The sequence below is a fragment of the Bubalus bubalis genome, chromosome 5 (genome assembly GCF_019923935.1).
Source record: "Bubalus bubalis isolate 160015118507 breed Murrah chromosome 5, NDDB_SH_1, whole genome shotgun sequence".
Classification (NCBI taxonomy): Eukaryota; Metazoa; Chordata; class Mammalia; order Artiodactyla; family Bovidae; genus Bubalus; species Bubalus bubalis.
The window spans coordinates 113,726,839-113,739,835 of record NC_059161.1 but is presented as its reverse complement, the minus strand read 5'-3'; the positions used below and the strand labels follow the sequence as shown (position 1 = coordinate 113,739,835).

The following is a 12,997-nucleotide window of genomic DNA, read 5'->3' as shown; positions in this document are numbered from 1 at the left end:
GACATTTGATTACATGTGATTATTTTCAGTAAAAACTTTTATACATCCTGATTCCCCTTAGCTCTCTGAAGCAGTCCCTCAGACTATGAGAGGCTGTTTCCCTGGTTGTATCCTCAGTAAATCCCACCCTCCTGAAAAAAAAAAAACAAACCACCACCACAATTTGCAACTTTTAGGTTGTATGCTTTTTTTTGTTTTTTTCAGTCTACATACTGTTTCCTGAGATTATGGGGAGGTGTCCTCCTACTCAAATAAAACTAAGGAAAGACATTGACGAGAAAGAGAAGATGATAGTTAAGATAAAATGTGAGAAAACAGAATTGGAAATATTGCAAGAGGGTAGGGCTTGAAGAGAGGGGATCTGGAGCCAGTTACTGTTACTTTTTCAGAATTCAGTCACACTGAAACCGAGCTGGACACTGTGGGGCTCTGGGGCACAAAAGCCTTTCTGTGTCCTCCACTCTCTTGTTTGCAGAAAATAGCTTCAATCAGCTTCCAGGAACCTTCCCTCATTTCTAATGGGCAGGTTCAAACAGTTGCTAATAGAGAAGGGAGGAGATGCAGAGAGGAGGGAGGAGAAGTCACGGAACAGTAGTGCAGCCTTAGGTCAGGTCCTATTTCCTTCTCAAGGGGAAGGTGTTTTACAGCTACTGGAACCCCAGCCAGGTGGGAGAAGTTAACTGTGTGCTGCCCACACGCACTCAGATCCCTGACGGGTTGGATCAAGGTGGATGATGTTGACATCTGATTCAGTTCAGTTCAGTCGCTTAGTCGTGTCCGACTCTTTGCGACCCCACGGACTGTAGCATGTCAGGCTTCCCTGTCCATCACCAACTCCTGGAGTTTGCTCAAACTCATGTCCATCAAGTTGGTGATACCATCCAACCATCTCATCCTCTGTCATCCCCTTCTCCTCCTGCCTTCAATCTTTCCAGGCTTCCCGGTCTTTTCTAATGAGTCATTTCTTCGCATCAGGTGGCCAAAGAATTGGAGCTTCAGCTTCAGCATCAGTCCTTCCAATGAATATTCAGGGTTGATTTTCTTTAGAATTGACTGGTTTGATTTCCCTGCAGTCCAAGGGATTCTCAAGAGTCTTCTCCAGCACCACAATTCGAAAGCATCAATTATTTGGTGCTCAGCCTTCTTTATGGTCCAACTCTCTTATCTGTCCATACATGAGCACCTAGTATGCTCAAAATCTTTTCTCACATGATCTTCAAAGTGACCATTTGAGGTGGATATTGTTATCCCTATTTTATAGACAAGGATCCATGACTTAGGGAAGCAACTTTCCCAGGTTTACAAAATCCAAGGTTTTGAATCATTGTCCATCAGATGCCAGAGCCCATGTTCCTCCCTTGGACATGCTGCTTCCAGCATCTCCAGTCTGTTTGAAGGTGAATCTGTATTTTAACGTAAGTTCACATGCTTGACTCACAGTGAGACCAATCCAACTAGAACATTGAAGTTTGGAACAGAGAAAGGTTTATTGCAGGGACACACAAGGAGACAAGGGGTTTATGCTCTAAAAAACCCTATGCTCCCCGATCATTTTGCAGGAAGAGTTTTTAAAAGCAAAGTTCAGAGTGAGCCCTGCAGTGTGTATGACTTCCTTCTATTTGGTTGGTGGGGAGATAACAGGGTGATGCCCAGGAACCTTGTGCTCAGCCTGAAATTACCATCCTCTACCTGGGCAAGGGCCCTGGTTCTTGCTGAAGGACTCAAAGGTATGTTGTGCACTACCCGTAAGGAGGAACCAGGGCCCTGCTTTATCGAGGTACTATTGTTTCTTAACTCCTCCTCCTTTGTTTCTGCATCCTCTCTCTTTCCTAGTTAGGAACTGTTTGAACGTGCCTTTTGGAATTCAGGGAAGGTCTAGAAGGCTGAAGCCTTTTTCCTGCTCTGGATGAAGAATTTCCCTGCCATATCAGTAAACAAAGGATGTTTCGGCCATCAAGCCTTTAGCCGATGCAGCCTCCCCCATTTTGAGGGGATTCAGGAGGGAGAAAAACAGGATACTGGCCCTAGATAGTTAAGAGACATATCAAAGAAATGATTTCAGTAAGTCGGGACTCTTCCCATATATAGAAAAGCCCAAAATTCATTAACTTGAGGTATCTTGCTTTTCTTTAATTAATAGTAATCTCCTGATGTTCTGACTATCTGGTCTTTGTTGCAGAAATGGCCTGCCAGAAATATCTGCCCTGGCTCCTCCCTGCCCTTTTTGGAAAGGTCCCTCAGAGCCATCAGAGGCTGCCTCCCAGGCTTAAGCCCTGAGCAAGTCCACAAATGAAACCTAACTCTGAACTTTAAAGTTGTGCTTTTTTTTCCCCCCCAGTCAACACAACTGACAAGAAACGGGGGACATGGAAAGGCTTTTGTACCTGAGGAAACCCCATTGCATCCTGCTTGGTTTCAAGTCTTGAAGGAAAATTCCACTCCCCATTTACTATTTGATTTGCACTTTGTGTTGGTTTGAAAAGTATTGCAAAGGCTGTTGTTCAAATTTAGCACAAATATATTTCATTCCCTGAGCTCTTTTTTAAAAAAGTTATTTATTTGTTTTTATTTTGGGCTTCGTTAGGCCTTTGCTGCTATGTGAAGGCTTTCTCTAGTTGCATTGCACAGGCTTCTCATTGCAGTGACTTCTCTTGTTGCGGAGCACAGGCTCTAGGGTGCACAGATTCAGTAGTTGTGGTACATGGGTCCAGTTGCCTCATGGCATGTGGGGTCTTCCTGGACCAGTGATCAAACCTGTGTCCAGGTATATTGTCAGGTAGATTCTTAACCACTGGACCACCAGAGAAGCCCCTCCCTAGCTCTTTTAAGACTTGTGTCTCTCCTTAGTAAGCCACCATTAGAAACAAGTCAGTTGGAAAATGTGGTGATAGAAGCATAGACTCCACAGTCCTATTCAGTGAATGCTTCCAGAGCTCTGACACCCTTCTGCACAGGGTCAGAACTCTCCCAAGAACAGTGAAATCATCGGAGGAGATCATTTGACAGCCAGGTGCATCCTACCATGTCACTAGTTAGTCTCCATTTCAGGATTCTATCTCAGCCACTGGTCCCGACATGCAGACTCCATCTGTAGAGGAAAATCAATGTTTTACAATGAGGACCTGCATTCACTCTCATAGGAATCTCTGCTCCATGTAGAATATTCATTGAGCCTTTCTCTGATCTTGTTGTGAGTTTCCAAAGATTCCCTAAGACTGTTTAACAGACAGAACAATTTCACAGTGAAAACAAAGGAAATTCAGCAGTAGAGAAGAAGCATTGATTCTGAAAACTGCTGTTTTCACAATCAGATACTTTTTCATAGTTCCTAGGTCACCAAAATGGCAAATACGCCTGAGTGTATAATTAGGACTAAAGGGAATGGCAGAACAGAGAGAGAGCAGAAGGAAAAAAGTTAGTGGGCCTAAGTAGAATTTTACTCTTTTAAATTTCTCTGTTGAGTTTATTTATGGGACAGAGGCTGCCACTATAAAATAATTTTTACTTGTGATTTTAGAACATGGTGATCTGGAGCAGAAAGAAGATTTAGGAAAGGAAAGACAATAGAATCATAACAGGTGATTGAGTTGGGTGATTGAGTTATTTTTAAATTTTTATTTTGTCTTTATGGGATTTGAAGGAATATAATTAATTCACACTTAACAAAAGTGTGCACAAAGACTTATAAAGAAAATCACATAGTGATGGCAGCTGAAGCATATCCTTGACAACAACTTCAATCTATTTCATGTTTCTTGACATCCATAATTTAGTACATATGTAAATTATATATGTATATGCATACTTATAGACACATTGTTCTACTTTGTAAAAACTAAAATACTAAAATATTAATACTTTAAAAACTAGGATGACTGTGTGAAAAGTGACGTTCCTAAGTTAAACATTTAAAAACATATTAGTTGTTGGAAACTCTGCATTATTTTACTAATAACCATACTAAGAATTTTGTTTTGAGTTTGTTGTTTCCTGGAGCATTAGAGATGTACTATGTTGAATGTAAAATAAGTTATTTCAATTATTTCCCACAGTATTAAATGACACCCAACATCTCCTGCATCCTTGGGTCAATTTCCAGTACATATAATCCTTCTCTTCATCTTGTGTGCTTGTCCTTATAAAATTCTTCTCTGTTTTTTCTCCCTAACCTTACCATTTCTCAATATTCAGAAATAAGAGCAAAGAATTATCTTGCTTTTCTGCGCAATAAACTGTCATGCTTATTGAACTAACAGATCAATAAATATACCGCCATGCTTTTGATCTAACAAACTTTTATATTAGAAATATATCACTTTTATATACTATATAATGCATGTCTTCCTTGTGTTTTATATACATTTCAGCACTTTCCCCTCTCATCACATTTAGAATCAGGCCCCAAGGGGCTCATATGGCAAAGAATCTGCTTGCATGAAGGAGACCTGGATTCGATCCCTGTGTCAGGAAGATCCCCTGGAGAGGGGAATGCCTGGAGAAGTCCATGGACAGAGGAGGAAAGGTCACAAAGAGTGGACACGACTTTAACTTTTCTTTCCAAAAAAGGCACAGGCAAAAATGCTTCTAGGACAACTGGGCTCCAGTCTTATTTGTGAAATAAGAAGAACTTCATTTCTCAAATTTTAATGGAGCATTCCTTTCCAGATCTGTAGTGACGGATTCGTTTTATAAATGTGGGAATTAACCCGCCCACTCTTGAACGCGCTCCTTCACCTCTTCGCACCAAATTCTTCGCACCAGGGGCCCGGTCCAGAGCATCCCTGCCTCCATAGCAACCAGACTCGGGCGTCCCATGCACCATGGCGACGGCTCGCCGCCGTGGTCGCTATGGTGACCGGGGCGGGCGCAGGACCGCGGGCAGGGCGCGTGCGCGGGGAGCGGGCCCGCGGCCCCTCAGCTGCGCTCGACATGGCGCTGAGGCGAAGGCCCTCGCTGGTCCTGCTGCTGTTGCTCGTGCGGGGTGAGTCCGCAGGCCTCCGCCAGACGCGGCCCGAGGGAACCAGGCGCGGGGAGCGGGTCTGGTGGCGCGGGGGCCCGGGGCTCAGGGCTGCCGAGAGCGTCAGGGAAGGGTCTCGGGGGTGAGGGGGTCCGGCTCAGGTTCGGGGTCAGGGATGCGGGGGTCCCGGCGTTTGGGCTGAGCGGGGAGCGGTCCTGGAGATTCCGGGTCCCAGGGATGCGGGTCCTGGGCTGGGGGTGCGGGTCTGGGGTTGGGATAGGCGCGACGGATCGGGGAAGCGATCGGAAGGTGTGGAGGTCGGGAGTGTAGGGGAGTCCCGGGGGCCCGGGGCCCCGGAGTCGGGAGTCCAGATCTGATCTGGAGGTTTGGGTGTAGGGCGTCCCGGGGTGCGGGGTCCGGGCCGGGTCCCGTGGCCCCGACCTCGGTCCCTTTGCGAACAAAGCCGACTGGTCCCCGGCCCCCTTTGTCCCGCCGGCCCCGAGCCCTGCCTCCCTCCCGCCCAGGAGTGGCGCGGGGGCCGCCCGGGCCGGTCGTTGGTCTGTCCCCCGACCCCCGCCCCGGCTGGAGGCCCTGGGCAGCGGAACGGCGGGACCACACGCTGGGGGCTGTGGGCGTGCGCTGGGCTCTCGAGACCGCGGTCCCACGTAGTCCTCAACGCAGTGTCCGGAAAGCATACTGAGGAGCAGGGGACACGCAGACCCGGTCCCGGGCGCCGCGCCGGCTTGCCTGGGACATCCGCAGGACTTCCCAGTTCTCCGGGTCACTTTCTTGTCTGCTTACTTGCCATCGTCATCCCATGGTGTTTTCAGAGTGTACACATCAAGGCCCCAAGTGACTGTTGGGGGTGAGGTGGGCGCACTAGGAAAACAAAGCCTCCTGTGTTGAAGGCTCAGTGAGGGGAGTGGTCCTCAGGGGTGGGGAGAACAGTGAGGGTCCCGGAAGAAGCCGGGGAGCAGGACTCTGTGGTGAGGGCTGAGTTCAGGGAATACGTGTCCCTATACTGCGCCTGAAAGCGGGTTCCATAAACGTGTGTTTGGGAGAGATGAATGATCAAAGGCTAGCCAGGGGACAAGGGTGTCAGGAATGTCCCCTCCCCGCTTTGTTGGTCACACGGACACTGTCCTATTCACAGACTGGAACAACTCGCCATTGTTGAAAAGATCTGTTCACATGAAAGTTTGCAGTTTTTACTGCAGAAACATTTGGCAATTTAGTTCAGGAATGAGTTTCAAGTTGGTTTGTTAGTAAAACTAGTGGATGCTAAGGCCTTCACATCAGCTTCGTTTTTTTTTTTTTTTATTTTAATTAAACAAAAAAATTTTTTTCTGGCCGAGCCATGCCTCATGGGGGAATCTTAGTCCCCAGACCAGGAATGGAACCTGTACCCTCTGCATTGGGAGTGAGGACCCTTAACCACTGGACCACCAGGGAAATCCCAGTAAACTTATTTTTACTAACTTCTTATTTTGGTTTCCTGGAAACGCACGTTTGTGATTTCCTTGATGTTAAAGATTGGAATTGACCTGTGGAGCATAGGAGGACTAATCAGATTTTGCATAGTAGGATGAATGACAAAGAGTAGAAGTGGTAGGATGTATTAATATGCTCTGAAGGGATGTGGCTGTCATTTTAATAGGGAGCTCTTTTCTGTTATTTTGTTTATGCTGTAACTATACAGTAACACCTTGAAAATTATTCGTTCACAGGGCATCACAGCTGCATCTCTTTTATTTTTATGATTACTCTTCTTAATTGCTATTATTTTTGAGTGATCTCATTTAAAAAATCTGGTTCCTGATATAATACATTCTTTATTAGTTACCCTTTGCCAACCTCTGTTATAAAAATTTAATATGTATTCATTTTACATTGATAACAACTCTTAAGAGGTTGTTCGTATCATTTTGAGTACAGAGAGATTTAGTAACTTGCTCAGGGTGACATCCCTCGCGTGTCAGTTTGGAAATCATCAACCATTTGTGTTAATCCTTTTTTGTTGTTGTTGTTGTTACTTAAATTGTTCCATTTGACAGTGGAGTTCTTGTTATGGATCATTTTAACCAAATTTTATAATGTTCAATGCTGTGCGGTTTGCAGATAAAGTATTCTTTTGTTGAGTTGGTGACAGGTGCAACTCCTCTTTGCAAATGTTATGCCACATGTCTTTTTTGAATGATTATGTGGTAATTGCCATTGGATTTCCAAATCTTCTAATGTCTTAGAGAGATGCTTCATTAGAGGTAAGAGAGTTACAGTTTGTATTCCTGGGGTAAGACAATTTGTTAAAGTTTAGCAAAATCTGAAAATCATGATTTCAGGAAATTTTTGAAATAAGTTCTAAATTTTCCATTTGCATTTGTTTGGACTTCTGAAACATTTTAAAATGACCTCTTCTTGCATGTTGTCTTCAGTCTCTTGAATTAATTGTATCTGGTATAATTGTTATCAGACATGTGTGTGCATATGTGTGTTCAGAAAAACAAGGACCACCTGCCCTGAAGCATGCACTGCTTCAGACCAGCTGTTCATTCCCAGAGGGCCTGTTGAAGGCATTTGTTCTGAGTGCTTCAGTCTGGGGAAACTGAGTGGGAAGCTATTAGAGATACTTAATCATAAGTAATTGCAGTGTTACATCTAGACAGACAGATCACACATGCCACCCCAAGCTCTGGGAAACTTTCTCTTAAGCAGCCTCACAGGGTAGGCTTAAATCATTTCTTTTGAAAGAAACCTGATGTATCTTAACACCCACTTTTTGAGATGGCCATATAATGTGACTATAGAGGCTGTGGATTTAGTACCATCGAGCCAGCAGCTGTTAGAGATGTAATATTAGCAAATTCCTTCCCCACAAATTCTTTGCATTTTTTCACAAGCACAAGTGTGGTAAAACAAAGAGAAGTTTGTGTGTGGATGAAGTCAGGAGGTATGGAGTCTGCTGAATGATACCCTCGTCGTGAAGTTGGACCCTTCTCAAAACGTGTTTGTGATCAGGTGGTGAATGTGATGCTGTTAGGGCTGAGCGCAGATTTCACATCTCTTGTATCTACTTTCTGGATCCTCATAATATATACAGATAGCTTCAGTGGATTCTAAAGCATTCCTGAAAGAAAGTTTTGGTAAGCACATTCTTTTACACCCAGTTTAGCAAGGACAGTATCCACTGTGGTTCTCTATATGGAGTTCTAAAGCCTTAATTTACTGCATCTTTCCAACATGTCCTGACACACAGAAAGCCTTCTGAGAACTGACCTTTGTTTCTGATGTCTAGGAATGCTGTTGTACTTTGTGTTGGTGTTTGTCTTTAAGGAGTATTTACTATGTGTTGCAGGGTTTCCCTGGTGGCTCAGGGGTTAAAGAATCCCTGGGTCTGGAAGATCCCCTGGAGAAGGAAATGACAACCCACTCCAGTATTCTTGCCTGGGAAATCCCATGGACAGAGGACTCCAGCAGGCTGCAATCCATGGGATCGCAAAAGGGTTGGACACAATTTAGGGACAAAACAACAACTATGTGTTATGTATTATATTCCTATGAGTAGTTAATATGAACAGCTGAGATTTCAAAGCTAGTTATGTAGAAACATAAAACTTGTTAATAGATTGGTAGAGGTTTTAGTCGCTAAGTCATGTCCAACTCTTGCGACCCCATGGACTGTAGCCTGCCAGGCTTCCCTGTCCATGGGATTCTCCAGGTAAGAATACTGGAGTGGATTGCCATTTCCTTCTTTAGGGGATCTTCCCAACCCCCGAATTGAACCCGGGTCTCCTGCATTGCAGGCAGATTCTTTACAGACTGAACTACGAGGAAGTCCATTCTTTTTCTTATACCATCTTTCATTTTCAGAGTATCCCAAGGCTTCTGTGATTCAGCTTTCTTTCTGTAGAATATTGCCCACATCAAGCCCTGCCATGTGTGTGTTGTCTGCTTTGCCCAGCTTCACTCAGCTCACAGTGATCCTTCCTGTTTCTAAACAGCAGAGCTTGTAGTCTGTACAACAGACATTGACTGTGTGTCTGTAATACGTCCTTTGAGCTAGGGGCGCAGACAGGAATAAGGCTCCTTAAGCCAGGATGACTGCCCACCAAATTACGTTGTGCTTTTGGTGTTGGGTATAAATGCAATTTATCTTCTCAAAGTTCTTAAAAATTCATTGGGAACAGAGGTTGAATTGAATTTCTTTTGTATCTTTCCAGGGATGGCTATAGTAATTATTGTCTTTGTCACTTAAAAGTCAGTTAACATTTCTTAAACACTTCCAATGCATCCAAGCATTTTTTATGTATCTCTCTCGTGACCCCAGAAACTTTTGGAGATTCTTGGTTTTTACCTCAGTAGTTTTTGTGGAAGAATGAGGATGGTATTTCTCGACTTGGTTTACTTTAAATATCTTCTGTCACCCACTCTATGCGGTTATATGATGTTCAGAAGGAAAACACGCAGAAATGCTTGTGAAGTCATTTAAGTGACACAGTCATATACCTTATGATTGCAACAACACAAAACATCTTGGGGGGATGTTTAGAGGAACTGAAAAGATAATCAAAACTGAAAGATAATCAAAATGTTGATGGGGGTTCTGTTTTTCTTTGGCAGGTCTTATGGCTGATTGTTTTCTACTTTTCCCTTATTTACCTGGCTGTTATTTTATAAGGAATTTTTTTATATATAATGGAAAAAATTTCATTTGGGGGGTCCTCCAATAACATAGCGGGCTTTTAAGTTTGACAGTTGGTAAGGATTTTCTTTTAAAATGGGAAAACAGTTTAATGTGTTGGCCTGTGATTGTGGCTCCTTCTGGCTCCGGAGTTCATGCCAGCTGCAGAGCGAGGAGGAGGGCAGCCTTGGAGCTCGGTTTGATCAGGCATCCTTTGTGACTCATCTGAGAGACTTGCTGTCACCGCTTCTGGGTCGGGGCGCCAGCTGTGGTGTCCTCAGCAATTGCTTGGTGGGAAGACTGAGAGTGCGCTGATGAGAATACCTGCGTCTCCGTTTTTGAACAAACAAGTGAAATCATCCAAGTAGCCGCTTTGGTCTGCCTGTTCGGCACAAGCCCGTGTTTAGAGGATCCCTTCCTCTGTGCCAGTCGGGCAGCCCCTGGGGGGCCAGTTTTCTTTGTCTTGGGTGATAGGAATACCAGGTCAAGTTGACTTCCTTGGGAAACTGACTCCGAAAGATGTTTCCTGAAGTCAGCCGAAAGCTGAAGCTCCCTTATCACGTCTTCCTGCCTGCCACGACTTCCTCCTTGGATGTCTTTCTCTAAGGGAAACTTTTGACGTCTTTTAGAATGAAGTACAGCTGTCTGGAGGATTACAAATAATGCCACACAACCTAAGACAACTGCCTTTTCTTTCTTTCTTTCTTTTTTAAAATTTGGTCCCTTGATTCTCGTCTAGAGCATCTCTACAAGGGTGCTGGAGCTTAATCAGCCAATCCATAATTATTTCACAATCTTGCATTTTCACATCAGCAAAACAGGGACATCTAACATAAGCGTTTGCCCATACCAGAAGCAGTACATGGTTTAGGTGGTTAACAAACAGACCAGCCCTTCGGGTAAGTGTTTTACATGTACAGAAGTGAGAGCTCTTAACTCTGGGCTGACCTGGTAGAGGGACATTTCAAGAACAGCACCTTTTGGGGTAATTTGCTTGACTTAGTGCAGATTTGCGGGAGTGGAGGAGTTTGGGGCCAGGAAAGTGGAGGAAATGCCACGAGCAGAGGCGTTGGGAATGTATGTGTTGTATTCTGAGACCAGTGAGTTATCATGATGATAACTAAGGACAGCTGCCAGTTATTAGCAGGCTGCGCCAGGCACCGCTGACCGCGCCACCTCACGGGAGTCTTAGTCCATCTCAGGGGTCAGTCCCTATAGGCCTCACTTTGCAGGTGCTGAACCTGACACTTGGGCAGGTTGGTCACCTGGCCCCAGTCATAGCTGGTAAGTCAAGGCGCCAGATCACCAATGGAAGGGAATGTCACAGAGTAACTAGACTGTGAGACTGAAAAACGCTTTCAATGCTGGGCTGAAAAATGTGGACCTTGTCATGTAGGTTCTAGAAATTCCTATGGCAGTTTGGAGCAGGAAGTGATCTGATCGAATATTTTTAGGTGTGTTGGCCTGATACTGCACTCAAGAAGGCTGGAGAGGGAGAGTCAGTTAGGAAGCTTCCAGAGTAGTTCATGCCCATTCCCCTTAGCGGAAGTCTCTTGAATTCAGTTTTGTTCATATCTGAAAATGTATTTTTCCTTTGTTCTTGAGATATGGATTTATTGGGTGCATAAATTTAGGTTGACAGCTGCTTTGACCCAGAGCCTGGGCTCCCTGATACTGATGCTGTCTGGCTTCCTTTACTCCTGTTGTGAAACTGCTCTCAGGTCATCAGCCTGTCTTCCTCCACCTGCTTTAGGGATCTCATCTTTTCTTTGGCATGCTGCAATGTTACTACCTGTGTCTAGGAGGCATTTCTTTTTAATTATTCTCCTTGTTAATTTGTTATAAGTTGTGTATCTGTGAGTTTATATCTTTCTGGAGAATTCTCAGGGAGGGTCAATTCAAACACTGCCTAGCTTCTATTTTCTTAATTCTTTCCTTTTAGAACTCCGATTGGATATATTCAGTCTTTCATCTTCCCAGACTGTTAACCTTTCTGTCATAATTTCATGTTCTTCTTTCTTGTTGCTGCTCTGGGTTATTTATTAAATTTTGTTTTACAACTGTTTCTCTTGCCAACCATGTCTATAATCTGTTTAACCAGTGTATGAAGTGGCTTTTTTTTAACCCATTATATTCATTTCAAAAAATTTACCTGGTTCTTTTCATAATCTAGTTTATTTTGCTTGCTCATTTTTCATTTTTTTATTTTTAAACATTTCACACAAAGCTGTTTTATATTCTACATGTGAGACTTCAAATATCTGAAGTTCTCTGGAGTCTAAACCTGATGCTTGTTGTTTCTCGTGACCGTTACTCGTTGTGGCTTGTTTATCTTTCCTTGTAAACTGATGTCTGGTTGATCGCAATCTCTGCAGCTCTGGGATGCGTTTTGTGAGAGAATGTGCTCGTGCTGGGCGGCAGTCGTCTGGGATGGCTTTCAGGGTCCCTGGCATTGTCTGGAAACTTCAGGTTCAGCTCTGCCTTCCTGTTGGCCCAGCTGCACAGTCTCCATGATGACCCTCAGGGTCGCGGCCCACCCATCCTATTACTTCTTGGGTTCAGCCTACAGCTGAACTTGTTTACTTGTTTCCCATGAGCCCAGAGGTACAGTAAAAACTACAGTTTGTCTGCACGAGGTCTCACTGGAGTGTAGTTAAACCACTGCTGTAAACAGGAAGCCTGGCCTCCTCCTGAAAAACGTAAGTCACACACCATCCTAAACTTTTATATTATGAAGGTAATGCTTCTGTTTCCATTTCTCAAGTATAAGATGAAGTTAAAATACTGGCTTTTGGGGGGGAGGGAGTACATATGCCCCCACGGAGGTTCTGATGGGTTAGGGGAAGGGGCTGAAGGAGCCTTGCTGAGCATTCGTGCCGCGCAGGATGGGCTGAAATGTCCTGTAGACGCGCTCTACTGCACAGCTGTCGTCCCGTCCGCGGGTGGGTGTATCTGAAGAGCAGTGAGCATCAACGATTCGAGACCCAGCAACTTGAAACTTAGAGAACTACTGCTGTTCCACACTAGACAAGTGTTTGGTGGAGGAGCTCTCCCCTCTCCACAGGGAAGGAGCTTCCCAGATTTTCAGATTCTTGCTGGATGAGGCAAGAGGGATAGCCCACCCCAGGCTATGCTGTGTACTGCCTCCCAGATCCTTTTCTGGGTGGAGGAGGGAGCCCGTGTGGGTGTCAGGCATTCTGGACCCGCTTCCCAGCTTTGCATGTGATTCATTTGGGGACCTTGGGGAAATATTAATTATATTGGTTTTAATCCAAGTCACTTGAAAGTAATTTAAGCAGCATTCCTCTTCCCCTCCCACCAACACATTCACATTTCTGTTCACGGATTCGTTGAATTAGTTT

General features: G+C 44.6%; 1 protein-coding gene across 2 annotated transcripts in view; it reads left to right on the top strand.

The window, feature by feature from the left end:
- The first annotated feature begins 4,833 nt into the window (after window positions 1–4,833).
- Window positions 4,834–12,997, top strand: part of JAM3 (junctional adhesion molecule 3) — a 30,287-nt gene continuing 22,123 nt past the window's right edge. For both annotated transcript variants that reach the window (XM_006043397.4, XM_006043396.4), the window contains exon 1: window positions 4,834–4,981. In XM_006043397.4, the coding sequence (XP_006043459.4) occupies window positions 4,849–4,981 (133 nt within the window). In that variant the 5' untranslated portion in view covers window positions 4,834–4,848. The remainder of the gene's footprint in view (window positions 4,982–12,997) is intronic.